The 18,115-nt window shown below is 33.4% G+C and overlaps 1 protein-coding gene across 4 annotated transcripts in view; it reads right to left on the reverse strand.

Moving 5' to 3' along the window:
- Window positions 1-4,925: 4,925 nt before the first annotated feature.
- Window positions 4,926-18,115, reverse strand: part of LOC150092171 (ETS homologous factor-like) — a 69,676-nt gene continuing 56,486 nt past the window's right edge. Inside the window, exons 4-10 of one of the 4 annotated variants that reach the window (XM_090415226.1) lie at window positions 16,144-16,401; window positions 12,145-12,276; window positions 11,510-11,623; window positions 10,962-11,039; window positions 10,656-10,851; window positions 9,045-9,208; window positions 4,928-7,378 (exon numbers count right to left, since the gene is read on the reverse strand). In XM_090415226.1, coding sequence (XP_090271352.1) covers window positions 9,106-9,208; window positions 10,656-10,851; window positions 10,962-11,039; window positions 11,510-11,623; window positions 12,145-12,276; window positions 16,144-16,401 — 881 coding nt within the window. In that variant the 3' untranslated portion in view covers window positions 4,928-7,378; window positions 9,045-9,105. Of the gene's footprint in view, window positions 7,379-8,706; window positions 9,209-10,655; window positions 10,852-10,961; window positions 11,040-11,509; window positions 11,624-12,144; window positions 12,277-16,143; window positions 16,402-18,115 lie in introns of all 4 variants that reach the window. The other 3 variants (XM_090415225.1, XM_090415227.1, XM_090415228.1) reach the window with 3 other exon arrangements.

The following is an 18,115-nucleotide window of genomic DNA, read 5'->3' on the forward strand; positions in this document are numbered from 1 at the left end:
AGGTTGCAAAACCATTGATAGGGGATATGCTCCGGAGACCAAATATTGAACTTGATCACTCTACTGAAGTCCTTCAGTCCATTGACCAACCAGGTCCAGATTTGGAAACTTGTAGGACGTAGTTTTCTGAATTTCCTCTGCCGGTTCTCGAACTGAGTGATGTTGGTACGATTTACAATTATTAAATTTGTTGTTTTCCCTTTCAAAATTACTCATTTTGAGTAAATGAATTAACAGATGAGGACCAAGTATTAAGGCTTACAAAGAAAATGATTGCATGAAAATTAATATAGTATATGTTTCGAATAATATAAAAACTGTAAGAATAATCAAATTTACATAATTTAAAATATGCTAATACAAATGAGCTTGTTTTTAGCGTAAAGGATCTCATTGCAAGATATGCTTAATTTCAAGAAATAAAAAATAATAATAAAATCCAAACATATATGCGCTCAACTAGAATGGAAACAATCTAATTATTTAAAAATAGCAAATGTAATGTATTTATTTTAATAGTGTCTAAAACTTTAATATTATTCATTTGGATGTAAGTGGTTTTCGAATTTATAAAAGAGTGATTTTCACATGTATCCAATATCCTTTTGTATTCAAGTTTTAAATTTAAATAAATTCGCTGGGATGGTTTTCGTCTACAAACAAGATTCAGATCTAAAGCTATGAAAGCAATTTTAACGACTCATAAAATTAAAGCTCTGATCATGGCAAGAGGGTAACAGCCACGCATAAAAGGACGCAGGACATATATGGCGCAGAGGGTGAAGTTTGACGCTTTTCATATTCCCTGTTGTCTGTTTCGGGAGCAGTGATGGGAGAGATTTGTGAGCTATTTTAGCTCGCCCTGAGTGGACAGAAGTGATTACACGTCGTTGAGCTTAGAATGGCTTTCGGTCTTTTATGTTTCCAGTGGTCATTACGGTCATAGTTTCCGGCTTGTTGTATTAGTTGATTTGGATGCGTAGATGTCTTCATAAAGAATTTTTCTGCTAGGGAGCGTAGTAGTGGAGAGATGTAGGGGATATTTATGTCCCGGTGGATCTGGGCGTTCCTGATGAACTACGGAGCGTCCAGTATCATTCGCAGGCACTTGTTCTGTAGTCTTTGTAGCTTGAGGATGTTTGTCTTGGAGGTATGGCTCCAGGTTGGAGAGGCGTATATAATTGTGGGACTGATCACTGTCTTGTACAGTAGAATTTTGTTTCTTGAGCTGAGTTTGCTGTGTCTGTTGATCAAGGGGGTATAGCTGGACGATAACTTTTGAAGCTTTGGTGCATGTGCTCTTGATGTGGCTGTTGAAGCATAATCGCTTATCGAGAATTATTCCGAGGTATTTTGCTTCAGTTTTCCATTGAATTTTGGAGTTGAACAGGGTGATGTCTCCTTTGGGGAATGCTCGTCTTCTTGTGAAGAGTATCGTTTTGCTTTTCTGGGGGTTTAATTGTAGTCGCCAGTCTTCAAACCATTTTTCTAGATTCAGGATGGTGTCTTGTAGTTTTTTGGTAACGAGATGTGGTTGGCGATATCTGGCTAGAATAACCGTGTCATCTGCATATGTAAGAAGGTGGATGTAAGAAGATTTTGAGGGATGTCTGCCATATAGATGTTGAACAGGATCGGGGCTAGCAGTGATCCTTGAGGAACTCCAGCGAGGATTTTCCGTTGGGTTGAGACTGTTTCATTGATTTTGACTTGCATCCTCCTGTTGGAGAGGTATGATTTGATCAGGTGTATCATGTTTAGTGGAAGGTTAGCGATGATAAGTTTGTAAAGGAGGCCTTGGTGCCAGATCTTATCGAAGGCCTTTGAGATGTCTAGGAAGACGGCTCCGGCGTGTTGATTCCAATTAAATCCTATGGTGATGTATTCTACCAGTCTATGGATCTGTTAGGTGGGACTGTGATTTTGACGGAAGCCAAATTGTTCTTGTGGAATGATATTTAGTTGGTTGACATGATCTTGGAGTCTGATGAGGATGATTTTCTCAGCTATTTTCCCTAAATTGGATAGCAGGCTGAGGGGACGGTAATTTTTAGGTAGGTGTGGGTCTTTGCCTGGTTTGTGAATTGGGATGATGTTAGCTATTTTATGACTGGGAAAGTGCTGCCATTTGAGGATGGAGTTTATGATGTTTGCCAGATGTACTATGGCTTTGCGTGGTAGTGCCTTGATGACCTTGTTAGTGATGCCGTCGGGACCTGGGGCGCCACGCATATAATCCTTATAGTCCTTATAAGGACTGGCTTAAAGGGGCGAAACAAGAACGCTTTTCATCTTCCCCGTTATCTGTAGAAGACAGTGTAGGGATAAGGATTTATTGGGCTATTAAAGCTCTGATCATGGCAGGAGGGTACAGCAATAGCCGAGCCTCAGTTAAAACTTCATTAGCTACAGCATTGCCATCCATTAACCTCCAAGGGTATTGGATTGAATGAATCAATCACCGCATCTCACGGTAGATTGATTCCATCTCAGTCCAATTCAACCACGCATATATATATAATATAGTCCTTATAAGGACTGGCTTAAAGGAGTGAAGCAAGAATGCTTTTCATCTTCCCCATTATCTGTATCGGACAGTGTAGGGATAAGGTTTTATTGAGCTATTAAAGCTCTGATCATGGCAGGAGGGTAACAGCAATAGCCGAGCCTTAGTTAGGACTTCTTTGGCTACAGCATTGCCATCCATTACCCTCCAAGGGTATTAATCACTGCATCTCACGGTCGATTAACTCTCTCATATATATATAATGTATATATAAAATAATATAAGTCCCCTTTAAGCCAGTCCTTATAAGGACTGGCTTAAAGGGGCGAAGCAAGAATGCTTTTCATCTTCCCCGTTATCTGTAGAGGACAGTGTACGGATAAGGTTTTATTGAGCTATTAAAGCTCTGATCATGGCAAAAGGGCAACAGCAATAGCCGAGCTTCAGTTAGAACTTCATTGGCTACAACATTGCCATCCATTACCCTCCAAAGGTATTAATCACCGCATCTCACGGTCGATTCATATAATATAATATAAGTCGTCATTAATTGTGATTAATGTAAATAAATATAATAAATTAAATGGTGTTGGAATTTAAATGATATTGTAAAAGAAATTGCATTTATATTATTATTATAAAACAATATTAGCAAAAATTATTGTTTATAATAGTTTTTATAAATTATGATAAATTATAACCATTAATATTATAAAAACAAAACCATGAATTATAATTTTGATTTTATGTATTATTATTATTATTCAGTTAAATTAAAAACTTTAATATTATTCACATAATTAATTATATTTATTTTAATATCATTCGATGAAGTAGAATTGGATATTCGACTCATTGTGGATCCAGTAACTCGAAGAACTTGTGGAGATGTAATAATAATTATTAATCTTCATAATTTTTTAAATAATTATTTTTTTTTAATTTAGATCGCTTTATATAATTGTATAAAGTTCAAAGAAGGTAGTTACATTCATAAATAATCAAACCAACACCGAATCTGAAATATATATATATATATATTTTTTATTTCACTCTATCCAGATAATAAAACATACAGATGAAATGAGCAAATTATGGTTAAAAAAAACCATGAAACTATTTACAGGTGGACAACTGGCGTACAATGTGCAACAAAAAAATGAGCCATTGGCTTTCTTTTATATAGATATGTAACAACTGGCATCATCACACGTTGTCGTTTATCAAAGTGACATAATACAACACATACTTGGAATGAAAAAATATATTTCAACAATCATTCTTAGATTATATTTGGAAGCTTCCCTATTCTATGGTATTTTGTTTTTTATTTTGATCTGAACAATATTCTTTGATGACAGGATTATTAATCCTCACAAGGCATCATTACGCAGAAAGGCACACGTGACTTTAGGAGGTGAAGGTGATATTCACAATAGCACCAAAAATTATGTTATTATAATCTAATACAAAATTTACAAGAGGTTAATATATCTATATATATATTAATTTTAATTCATATAATACTGTACACTGACCAGTCCAGTGATAATTTGCTCTAAGTTTCAATGTGATTTACGTTTACACAGCTTTTCTTTTCTTTTTTTTTTTTTTAATAATCAAAATAGAAATTTGTCATATATTATTTCCAAAACAGTATTATCAATAAGGAATAAAATTAAATGTAATTAAATTGATTTTTGAAGTATATCTCTCAATATCACAAATGTTGACTGCAATAACTAAAGAGCCATTTTCTATGCAATATTCAAACATCTACACAATATGTTTGTAATTTACTTCCAATCAGAAAGAAATAACTTTTGTGACGTATTCAAGGTACATGTCGCTATCAATTGTTACCTGAATAGTTGTGGTTCTAAAGTTTTCATAATCATCACCGTCCATCAATTCTCATATTTTCTTTAATTTCGTGTTTTCAAACCTACTGATGTTAAATCATTCTGTCACAAATAAAATATGTTTATTTTGCGAAGATACAGGTATATAAATTTTTGTCACACCATTTTGTAGTTTACATAAAAAAATTGAAATGAAAATACAAAAATTATTCATAAATAAATATTCTTTTATGAATATTTAATGGCGTATTGAATTTTCATTTGTTCGTTTTATTCTAAAAACAACTACTTTTTATCTTATATATATTTAATTTGCTTTTATATTAAACTGTTGGTTGTTATGTTATTTATTATAAAGATATGTTATGTTATTTATAATAAAGATATAAAATAAAACGGTTTATCGGTCTTTAGATATTTCTTTTCTTTTCTTTTTTTTTTTAGAAGTATATTTTAATCAAAGAAATTTATTCTTATTGCATAAGTTGACAATAATATTTTATTGCTTAATTTGTTATTATATATTATCTTTATTATATCTGCAAAGATAAATATTTTAATCAAAGAAATTTATTCTTATTGCATAAGTTGACAATAATATTTTATTGCTTAATTTGTTATTATATATTATCTTTATTATATCTGCAAAGATAAATATTTCTGCATTTAAAAATGTTATCATAAATTTTAGTTTAAAAAAGAAATCTATCTATTACTTTTTAATTTTTTTTATATTACTAGAGAACCACACTTTGAAAAATATGCTGTAATTTTGAACATTTGCAATGTCAACAAACATCTAAGTAAATTATTGATTGAAATAAATGGCATGAGTATATAAATACAGCACAACATATGAATTAAAATCCGATTTTAGTTTGGAAAAAATATATATATTTATTTTTTTCTGATAAAGATAAAATCATCCCAGAAATTATTACAATTCCTTCTTCGTTCAGTAGATTATTTTTTAACTTTAAAAAATGAGTTCTTTAATCATTATCACAGTTAAAAATTATGAAATGACTATTAGCTTAACAATCTTCCCTCTACGGCTATTACCAGTTTCGTGTCTTTATCACGAGAATGGCTTAAGTAAACCATCTAAAAAAAAAAAGGGCATCAATAGTCTAGATAAACATTACTTGGCTATGAAATCATTTCGTATTTAATATAATTTCATAGGTAATTAGAGAAAAAATTTCTTATTTTGAATTTTTCTAAATTGAAAAAAAATAGTAACAAAACAGGAGAAAAAATATTATATCTATCTCGACTTAATGCAAAAAATAAACGTGCGTACTATTATTATAGGAAAATGATGTTTTGAATATTTTAATCATAATAATGAGAAGTGTTTGAAGAAATAAACATTTTATTCATTATAAGAATCGGAAAAATTTGAAATCGTTTTGCAGTTCACATATTTAACACTTTGGCACGGTAATTTAATCTAATGAGTGTTGGTCAGGATCAGCTAGTACAGAACTCTGACATTTTTTTTTTGAGAGGGGGGAAGGCACTTAGTTTTAAATGATAGTTAAATCAGAAAGAAAATATTGCATCTCATTTGTATATATATATAATATTTATTTATATATGCGTGTATATACAACAAATATACAAGACCTTAATTTTCCGACAATGTCATTTTACCAAAAGAGAGAGAGAGAGAGAGAGAGAGATCAGATGAAAGTTCTTATGTATACCAGTAAAAAAAATAACAGTTATGGCTAGACACCAATCTTAAAAATAAACAAACGAGTGATTTAATGATGATTATTACTGAAAGGTCAAGATTTTGCTCAAGAAATTCATATTTAAAACAGGCGAAGATGCATGAACAAATATATTTGATATCTTTAATGTAATTCTATTTACATTACAGTCCATTCTGTCTATATACTGTCCTTTCGAATGAGACTAGGGCTCTTTTGCATGAGAAAAGACTTTCATATACATAATACACGCACACGAACATACAATGCATTTTCACAGTTCTTTATGGAGTTTACAACTACTCTATACAAAAATAATCACTCTAGAGTGATTTACGTAGAAGATACCCATAATGCCCTGTTAACAAACTTATATAATTCGGAAAAAAAAGCAGCAGTTTCATTACAGGATAATGCTGTCTACAAGTATTATCAATAATCGCGTGTGTGTGTGTGTGCGTGTGTGTGTGTGTGTGTGTGTGTGTGTGTGTGTGTGTGTGTGTGTGTGTGTGTGTGTGTGTGTGTGTGTGTGTGTGTGTGTGTGTGTGTGTGTGTGTGTGTGTGTGTGTCCCGAGTGTCGTATTTTTGAGGAAAAAATCGAAAAACAATGTAGAAAATCTCAGTATTACAATTAAAGACCTCATTCAAAATGAAATATGTCCAAACAGACCAAATGGTCCCCCGTTTGCATCAGGATTCACAGTAAATCAATCACTTAAACACTACAGAGGCTAATTAGGGATACATTCTGTGAGCAATTAGGAATGCAAGAATTTAAATACCGTTCAGGAAAAACCTCCATCATTTATATATAAACCTTCGAAACATTATATACATAGGCATTCCTGATACGGGGACGGCCAAGCATCGTTTTAAAATGACAATTACAACCAACATATTTTTATCATCATATATTCTATAATTCATCACTTTTTTTTGATATACAAGGAAATACTTTAAAACTATTTGCAATTAATAATCTCTTTATCATTATACAACAAAGTGAGAACAACTAACAATACTTCTGTAACAATAACATCTCTGTACACAACCAGTTTATGAACTCTGTGAAAGTGCTATAGTAGAGCACATATTTGGTCCTGTGTTGATAATGATCAGAACTGTTGGCTTTTTTTTTATTTGCTGATTTTTTTTTTAATAATGAGAACATTTGTTGGTTACCAAACACTTCTTACTTTTACTGTGGTCTCCATCCTGTTGCATTTGGTCCAAATTTGTAAACCAGCCTTCTTCCAAAAACAGGTAACAGAACCTGGCTTTTGTAGTAGTATCTGAAGTTGGAAGAAGTTAATAATTATCACAGGAATTTTTTGTTTGTTTCTTTGGTTATAAGAAGGGATTGGGGAAGTAACATTAGGTTAAACGCTAGTTATCTTAATTTCAATACTGGACTTGCATTGATTTTTTTTTCTTTTTTTTTATAATTGTTTTTGTATTCCCAGTTTCATGCACTTAGAACTCTTTTTTAATGAAAATAAAAAATAAGGCGCATGCCATTTGTTTTATTTTTATTTTTTAAGACAGGCTCTGCAAAATGCATTAGACCTAATGGTTACACTTTATCTGTCTTAGTATGTCATTCCTTGGCTCTAGTTGGACGGATATTATTGATCTATATCTGGAGTCTCTAGAAACATTTTTTCATACATTTCAATTTTAGTTTTAATTGCACTATTTGCAAAGTGATTTTTTTTTTAAGTTTTAGCACAGTGGTGGGCTAAGGGACAGATAATCTGGGAATCCTGCTTTATAGACCTAGCATCTTTTTCAAGTTACTTCAGGTCTCCAATAAACAATAATTTAGTTGTGACGAGTTTAAGTATAATTAACTTGGGCATTTAGAATATACGCAAAAATCATTTATTTTTACAATAGTTTCAGTTGTTTTGCCAACGCTATTTGAAATGATAGCAATTCCATTTTTTTCTGCATTGAATTTAACGAAAATGGTAATTGAAATCTCTAAAAAAACGTATTCTTAATTTCATTCTAACCAGACAATTTCTATCGACATTGTTCAACTTTCGTCGACAAAAAAAAAAAAAAAGTTGAACACTGCTGAATTAATATAATTTTAACATATAGGAATTTGATGGTAATTTGTTTCAAACGTTAATATTTCGTAAAATACGTTTTACCAATCTTAGTAAATAATATGGTCTATTGACACAATCCAAATCCAGTATTTATGATGTAAAAATTTTACTATTTACTGCAAATTCATAATATTAATTTATATATTACATTATGTCAACTCTGAAATAAAGCTATTTCCTTATAATAATGCTCTACAAACACACTACTGATTTAGAAATATAACGAAAACTGAAATTTTATAATTAACACTTATTTATTCTTAATTCACTCATGAAATACGGTATAATAAACTTAACATTTCATTTCCACTGTAATCATACAAAGAATCATTAATCCTTGCAAATATATGCATATGTGTAATAAATAGCCAATTTATAGTAAAGTTTTATATAAATTTTTAATAATTTATAACTTTATACCAAAAATAAATTTTGTTATTTAAGGAATTTTAATACACCATTTAAGCATTAAAATTTTAAAATTATATTTATATAATAAATACCAAAAATTGATTTGGGACATTTATTTTCCTACTTTGACTTCGACAATAGCAAGGAATGGTATATGCCGAACCATTATCACTGGAAATGAAATGTGAAATTTATTTATTTTTGTTATACGATCAAACGGCTTCCAGGATGTGAATTGAAACTTTAAGCAGGCATTAAAGAAGATAGTCGGTATTATGATAAGATATTAAACCCGATACCAGTGCAAAATGAAAGAATTAGTTGCTATACAGATTAGTGCTTGCTTGTTTTTAAGTTAGTCTTTATTAGTTCATGCACGCACATATGTTTTAAATAGTGACCGAGTCATAGTAATCATCACAGTTATTACCGCCACCACCAGGATCACCAACCACCAATCTGGTAGGCAGGAAGACCATGCATCAATCATTTCACCACCACCCTGTTGCCCGAGGACCAAACTTGTACACCAGTTTCTTTGGCAAGCCTTCATTTTTAGGAACAGGAACTAGTATGTGACTTGCATAGTATGTCCTAGAAGAAGAAGGATAAAGGTTAAGTGACAAGGATTATCATCTCAATGTCAGGTGTTATAAGGATTATCACCTATCAATGAGATTGTATTTGGGAGATTCAAATTCCATGAGATAACTTACAGTCGGATAAGTCAAAAAAAAAAAAAAGCAGTGGAATTCCATTATAGTGAATAGTTTTCATTTTTTTCTCGCTAGATGGTCCTCATTTATACAATTATATGTTGGAATGTTTAAAATATTTGAGCCTATGAAGGAAGGCATCTGATTTGGCAATTTCTTTATAGATATTTTTAGCAATAAAAGAATAAAAAGATTATTGTTTTTGTAAAAAGCAAAGCCTATTATTCTAAGCATATGTTTTAATATAAAAATAAAAGAAATAAAAAAAGAAAAGGAAAAAACCTTCACTAGTAAGAAGTCCACTGTAATTATTTCTTAAAATGTAAATCTAGATTACTCGTAAATAATACTTAAAAGAGAATTACCTTCTTCGTTCTCAGAATATTGTTTAGAAAGCCTTTCCGACCAAACGGCTTCGTCTATACGAAGCCCTTTGGTCGGAAAGATCTGGGTTCGATTCCCGTCAGTGATGTGAGGAACCTCTGGTTCTCTTTCGACGAAAGGTGAGTTAGCAAGTTCTATACGGAGATTTTTTCGCCCGAAAAATGGGGATTTTCGTGAACTGTGAACACACGCATCTACAGACATAGGACACACCGGGAGGCATAGGGCTAACCTCCTTATCCTCGAGTTACGGTTGCGAAGTCCAAGAATACTTTCCTCGACACCATAAAAGGTAAAACGTGAGGATTTAGAAAGAAAGAAGAAAGAAAAACCAATTGATTAACCCACCAAAAGACTATCTAAGCATAATAAGATGGAATCTGGGAAAGACAGAAAGAGAGATAAATTTGATCAAAATGATATATATAAAGAACAACCACAATAATAAGTATGACGAAAATAAAATGTTCACCTTTTTATTCTTCCAGATTAAATAGTTATATTTATATTTAAGGTAAACAGATAAATAAATAAAAACTACTGCTCGAAATAGCCAAGCAGTTTCCTAGATTTATTAAGCTTTTAATTGGAATCTCTATTATGTTGATATAAGTTGCGATGCAATCACGAAACCGGTATGAAAACAATGACGCAATAGTAACAACACAGATAGTAATGAATCTCTGTCTGGCACGTGTAGTGCTCATACTCATACTGCTGTTTGATCTGAAAATGAAAGAGAGAGAGAGAGAGAGAGAGAGAGAGAGAGAGAGATTTGTGGGCAACTTTACTTGCCTATGATTTACAAACCTAACCGAAAACCGGCTATAACCAAAAATCAAGAATAAATCTCCCAGTGCTTTTCGATAGTGATTATTCTAATTTAAGACTACTCATAATTATTAGTATTCCAGACTGAAATAGGTAGTAAAATAACTTACCTCATTGCCCTGCTGAGTTTTTCGTAGGTCATTTTGTTATTTTGCTTCCTTTCACCCCACATTTTGGCAACTCTGTCTGACTGAACAAACTTGAAGATGCCCTCCTCCCTTCGTTCCCAACGTATCAAACTAGGATTAGTGGCAGGGTTAAGTAAGAGATCCCTTATAAATTCCCATAGTTTACCGGTTCCTTTACCTGAAAAATAGAATTAACAATCTGAAGTTATAAATGACAAATTCAATCAATCGAAAACTTCAGAAAATGAACGCTTTGATGTGTTACAACAATCAGTGAAAATACTTTACCTTGTCGACCTCTGCTCTTTGTCTCCCCTTTCACTGGCCTTCCTCTCCGACCTTTTTTGTCGTCTGTGTTGTCTAGATCTAAAGAAAATATAGTAAAGAAAAAGGATAAATACTCTTTACTATGCAAACTTCTTAAATAAAGAGAATTGATTAAGAAATTAATTTAAATTTACTTTTTTACGTTTACTTTTTAGCCACTTCCAGCATTTACTACACAATCACAAACATGCTTACTTATGGGTGGGGATTTAAACCCACAGACTATTCATTGAGGGGATGCACTAACTGCTTTTGTCAACTAGGTTGGCAATATTATTAATATTAAAAAAAAAAAGAACTTTTGATTTCAAGTTTGAGATTAATTTTTTTATATATTTCTCCCTCAATTTCCTTTTAATCTGCATTGATAATTTTCTCCTTAACAGTTTCAACTTGTCAGATTTCTAATTTCTTTACATTATCTTCTAGAATTTATCCAAGAACAAAGACATTTTAAGTTATTATTATTATTAGTAGTAGTAAAGCATAAATTATTTATTTTAACTCACCTGTAGTTTCTGTCCCTATATGAGATGATAGAAAAGAATGGTTATCTCCAAGTGCTTTTTCATTTACTGTACTTAGTGTACTACTTGTACTTTCTCTGTCTTCTCTGTCTGATTCTGTGAAGAAATATGACACACTCATATAAAAAAGTTAAGAAATATCGTCAAGGTATATCGCATGATGAGACATGCTACAAATTCTAATATAACTCGCAATGCCTATATTCTTGCATTAACCGCTTAGCATAATTGAAATATATCGTAATAACATTTTTTTAAAAGTAGAGGCAGTAAACAAAATGCTGTTTGCATATAAATAACTTAAAAACCATGTATGCTGTATTGGTCAACCCATTTTGACCTCCTGATATTCAACAATGATAGCACAATAAATTAATATTAGGCTTCTTATCTGGAATTTCAAAAATACTTCCGCTGTTTAGCGTAAAACACCAATCGATTATTAATATAAATGCATATTTTATTGTCATTTGCTATTCTTTTAGTAGCCATGCGAATTATTTTTAATAACCAACAACAGGTGTCAGCATTAAATCACGCCAAAAAATAGATGGCAGCACCTTAACAAAGCAAAATAGCTTCTTTAAAAAAAAAAGGAGGGAGAAAAATGCACTAACCATTGCGTATATCAGGACCCATTAGGGTTGGCCACTGGGAGAAAGGATCACTGGTCCAGTCTGACAGATCTGGAAAGGTATTTTCTGTCCGGAAGAGAGTAGAGAAGTCCGTTGGCACATGAGACGACTGTTCTGTGAAGCAAGGAATTGTGGGATTTAGCTTTAACTTTACTGCTGTAAATTGCACATACTGATAAATGTAACGCAAAAATAGCAACTGCTATTATAGCTTGGTATCCTAATTAATAAATGGTGTAGAAATACGATAACTTTACAATCTCGAGAAATTAAATAATATCTCACCGAAATATATTACATTAATTGAATGGAAAATGTTTTCTTAATTATATAACATGAAATTTTAGATAACTCATTCGAAATGATTTTACTATTCTGATATTGTCCGAGATACAACTTAATTTACTTAATACTGTATTTTGCCACACATTTCAAGCGCATGCAAATATAATACTTAAAATTATATTAATGTAAGGCGAATTTTCTTTAAACATAAAAAAGAAAAAAAATTAAATCGTTATTTTCAATAAAAAATAGCTCAAACTTAGTAAAGTAATACAAAAAATATAACGTTTAAGCATCTGATTCCACTTAACAGAATTTTTAATGGCATTCCCACTCATGAAAAGCTGGAAATACATTTTAATACTGCTGGGGATTAGGTAATTCAGGAACCTTGCTGTAAAGATCAAACATAGTTATAGCAACTTTCTCCATTTCGAAACTGTTTTAAGTTTCAAGACTTCTTCCTCTCTTCTGTCTCTCTTTATTAACTATAAAATATTCATTATTAAGATTTTATATCAAATTTATAATCATATCTTAAATTCACGTATTGACGATGCCTTTACGTCGAAGAAAACCTGGATTAGAATGCGAATACGGTGTCATACGAAAAACTTTTTTTTTCTTTTTCTTTTTCTTTTTTTTAATACTGAAGTTGAGTTAACCAATCTCATTATTTCCAGCCAAAAGAGTATGCAATTTATAGACAAAATATTCCAACGGACATATGACAAACCTTACTAAATTATCTCTCTTTATCCTTCTAAATTAAAGTTGGCCAATTTAAATGTCCAAAACAATTGCAAATTATGAATTTTTGTAACTAATCAGTATCTATACTGACTTGTCAAACTTTTTCTCATATATTTCATTCCGTGTTCTTACACTCACCATAAAACTCTAGGTGAGTAAAAATAAAAAGTTGTATCCAAATATTCATTTTGTGATTCATAAATTTTGTTACTCAAACAAATATTTTCTACTAATATTCGATATATAGCTTCCTTTCGTATTTTATATGGAAAAATATTTCATTAATCAAATAATGGATCAACATCACTTATTACGGAAATTAGACCACCAAAATATAGACAGTCTGTAGCGTAATAACCGAAAACCATAGGGACTCAAGTGATGACGTAGGGATACAAACGCAGTATAGGTGCAAAAAAAAATGCTAATTATTTCACTGAAATTAAATATGAAATCCAAATCTTCGTTGTTACACAATTAACAAATAAGTAAAACAAAGCTACGTATACAAGCCGCTAAACATCATTTTTGATTTATGATTAACTTATCCTTATAAGGACTGGCTTAAAGGGACGAAGCAAGAATGCTTTTCATCTTCAACGTTAGTTGTAGAGGACAGTGTAGGGATAAGGTGTTATTGAGCTATTAAAGCTATGATCATGGCAGGAGTGTAACAGCAATAGTCGTGCCTAAGAACTTCATTGGCTACAGCATTGCCATCCATTACCCTCCCAGGATAGTCATGTTCAATAACTCTCTCATTTGATCATTCCTCATCCTTATAAGGACTGACTTAAAGGGGCGAAGCAAGAATGCTTTTCATCTTCCCCTTTATCTGTAGAGGACAGTGTAGGGATAAGATGTTATTGAGCTATTAAAGCTCTGATCATGGCAAGAGGGTAACAGCAATAGCCGAGCCTCAGTTAGAACTTTATTGACTACAGCATTGCCATCCATTACCCTCCACGGGTATTAATCACCGCTCCTAAAGTTGTAAAAAGAACTGGGCGATGGACTGAGTCCTTGACTCTTTATCCCATCATCTGAATGAAGAGAATCTGTGTGGATGGAGTGTTATTGAGTTGAAAGCTCTAGTCATGTCTGAGTAACGGCATTAGCCGAGCCTTAGTTAAAAGTTCATTGGCCATCCGCTACCCTGGAAGTCTAAAAAGGACTGGGTGATCTTCTTTCACCCTGCCTAGCTCTCACCGCACCATAATTGTCCTTAAAATGACGCTTAAAGGGGAAAAGCAAGAATGCTTTTCATATTCCTCATTATCTGTAGAGATAATGTGGTATTGAGCTATATAAAGCTCTGATCATGGTAGGAGGGTAACAGCAATAGCCGAGCCTCAGTTAGAACTTCATTGGCTACAGCATTGCCATCCATTACCCTCCAAGATTATATTAATCACCTCATCTCACGGTCGATTCTAAGGTCTCACCGCTCCTTTTCTTAAAGTTTTTAAAAGAACTGGAAGATAGACTAAGTCCTTGACTCCTTATACCGTCATCTGAATGAAGAAAATCTGTGTGAATGGGGTGTTATTGAGCTAAAAGCTCTAGTCATGGCTGAGTGACAGCAATAGCCGAGCCTCAGTTAAAATTTCATTGGCTATAGCATTGCCATTCGTTACCCTGGTAGTCCCAAAAAGGGCTCTCTCTCTCTCTATCCTAACTTCACCGCTCCATAAAGTCCTTAAAAGGACTGGATGGGCGAAGCAAGAATGCTTTTCATATTGCCGGTTATCTGAAGAGGACAGTGAAGGATAGGGTGTTATTGAGCAATATAAAGCTCTGATCATGGCCGGAGGGTAACAGCAATAGCCGAGCCTCAGTTAGAACTTCTTTGGCTACAGCATTACCCTCCAAGGGTAATCATCACTCCATCAATCATCACCGCTCCTTATAAGGACTGGCTTAAAGGGGCGAAGCAAGAATGCTTTTCATCTTCCCCGTTATCTGTAGAGGACAGTGTAGGGATAAGGTGTTATTGAGCTATTAAAGCTCTGATCATGGCAGGAGGGTAACAGCAATACAGCCGAGCCTCAGTTAGAACTTCATTAGCTACAGCATTGCCATCCATTACCCTCCAGGGGTATTGGATTGAATAAATCAATCACCACATCTCACGGTCGATTGATTCCCCTCACTCCCACCACTGCTCCTCAACTTCATTAGTTACAGCATTGTCATCCACTGCCCTCCAGGGGTATTGGATTGAATGAATCAATCACCGCATCTCACGGTCGATTGATTCCCCTCAATCCCATCACTGCTCCTTATAGTCCTTATAAGAACTGGCTTAAAGGGCCGAAGCAAGAATGCTTTTCATCTTCCCCTTTATCTGTAGAGGACAGTGTAGGGATAAGGTGTTATTGAGCTATTAAAGCTCTGATCATGGCAGGAGGGTAACAGCTGAGCCTCAGTTAGAACTTTATTGGCCACAGCATTGCCATCCCTTACCCTCCAAGGGTATTAATCACCGCATCTCACGGTCGATTTTAATTTGATGCTTTCCATCACTGCTCCTTAAAGTTCTTAAAAGAACTGGGCGATGAACTGAGTCCTTGACTCTTTATCCCGTCATCTGAATGAAGAAAATCTGTGTCGATGGGGTGTTGTTGAGCTAAAAGTCATGGCTGAGTAACGGCAATAGCCGAGCCTCAGTTAAAACTTCATTGGCTACAGCATTGCCATTTGTTACCCTGGAAGTCCTGAAAAGGACTTTAGATTATCCAATCCCCATCACTGCTCTTACCTTCCAGAACATTCATTTATATTCAGCTAAAATAATCTTTAAATAGATGTATAATAAATTTTGTCTTAAAAATCTAAAATTATAGAGAATATTTTTAAAAAAATTCCACTTATCTTAAAAATTACATCTATCATTAGTAATAGTTAATTAGTATATAACATTATATAAAATAATTAACTTACTGTGTTGAGAAACATAATATTGAAAATATTCATAAATAGACCCTCCATATTGTTCATCAATGGAATAAAAGTCTGCACGAGATAACCGTAGAAGATCCTGACCAGAAAAACTGTTTAACTCTCTCATATTTACTTCTAGAAGATCGATTCCTTTTTCTTTAGACCAGTGAAATATCCAGTCCAAAACATCCATAGGAGCCCACTGACTGGGTGGTTTAGATTGAAATGAATTGTCGGGATCCCAGCCAAGTGCGACATCTAATTCAACAATAATAATAAGCAATGTATTAGTATATTACAAAATACTTTTTTTTTAAATATCAGAAATAAAAGATTAAAAAATCGCTATAAAAAAATAAATAAATAAAAAAGTCGATTGGGTAGGGAAATTTTAATTATAATAGATATGGTACAAATAAATAGATATATAAAGGTTTTTTCGTGTGTGTTTTTGCTCCAAAAGAAAAACCAAACGATAACTAAGGAAGTAATACATTTCTGTCATATGCAAGAGGTTAAAAATGAGAGTACAGGCTCATTAATCAATAGTGTTTCTAACATTTCCTCATTTCCTCCAGAAATTTGCATACGTCCTTCGTAAAGGGTATTCACTCTTTAAAGGTTACTCCTTACTTCCTCGTTGATCATCTTCAAAGACAGCCGCACCGTCTTCTATACTTCCTTCTTCCATAATATTTAGTAACCGTTGTAGATTAATTTTGAATCATGACGTAAACATATACTGCAAACGGAAGTTCTACTCAAAAAATTGTTTTAATATAGCTCCATTTGAAATAAGATCCGTATGGACAAACACGAAAAAATAAAGAAAGACATGAACATCTTTTCTTTTTTTTTTCTTTTGATAAAAAAAACGCGAAAGAATCATTAAAAAAACACAAATGTGTTCAAAACATCACTTTGTAAAAAATTAATTAATCCTTATAAGGACTGGCTTAAAGGTGCGAAGCAAGAATGCTTTTCATCTTCCCCGTTATCTGTAGAGGACAGTGTAGGGATAAGGTGTTATTGAGCTATTAAAGCTCTGATCATGGCAGGAGGTAACAGCAATAGCCGAAACTCAGTTAGAACTTCATTGGCTACCGCAGTGCCATCCATTACCCTCCAAGAGTATTAATTATTAATTACCGCATCTCACGGTCTCCACTCAACTTTGTAAAAAATCCTTATAGTCCTTATAAGGACTGGCTTAAAGGGGCGAAGCAAGAATGCTTTACATCTTCCCCGTTATCTGTAGAGGACAGTGTAGGGATAAGGTGTTATTGAGCTATTAAAGCTCTGATCACGGCAGGAGGGTAACAGCAATAGCCAAGCCTCAGTTAGAACTTCACTGGCTACAGCATTGCCATCCATTACCCTCCAAGGGTATTGGATTGAATGAATCAATCTCAATCGACCGCATTTCATGGTCGATTGATTCATTCGGTCCTTATAAGAACTGGCTTAAAGGGGCGAAGCAAGAATGCTTTTCATCTTCCCCGTTATCTGTAGAGGACAGTGTATGGATAAGGTGTTATTGAGCATTTAAAGCTCTGATCATGGCAGGAGGGTAACAGCAATAGCCGAGCCTCAGTTAGAACTTCATTGGCTACAGCATTGCCATCCATTACCCTCCAAGGGTATTGGATTGAATGTATCCCTTCGTTCCCTCCCGATTCATTCGGTCCTTATAGTCCTTATAAGGACTGGCTTAAAGGGGCGAAGCAAGAATGCTTTTCATATTCCCCGTTATCTGTAGAGGACAGTGTATGGATAAGGTGTTAATGAGCTATTAAATTATTAAAGCTCTGATCATGGCAGGAGGGTAACAGCAATAGCCGAGCCTCAGTTAGAACTTCATTAGCTACAGCATTGCCATCCATTACCCTCCAAGGGTATTGGATTGAATGAATCAATCACCGCATCTCACGGTCGATTGATCCCCCCCTTCCTACCGATTCATTCGGTCGAA

The sequence above is a fragment of the Typopeltis vanoorti genome, unplaced genomic scaffold, assembly GCF_054136105.1.
Source record: "Typopeltis vanoorti isolate ZY-2024b unplaced genomic scaffold, IOZ_Tvanoo_1.0 HiC_scaffold_24, whole genome shotgun sequence".
Lineage (NCBI taxonomy): Eukaryota > Metazoa > Arthropoda > Arachnida > Uropygi > Thelyphonidae > Typopeltis > Typopeltis vanoorti.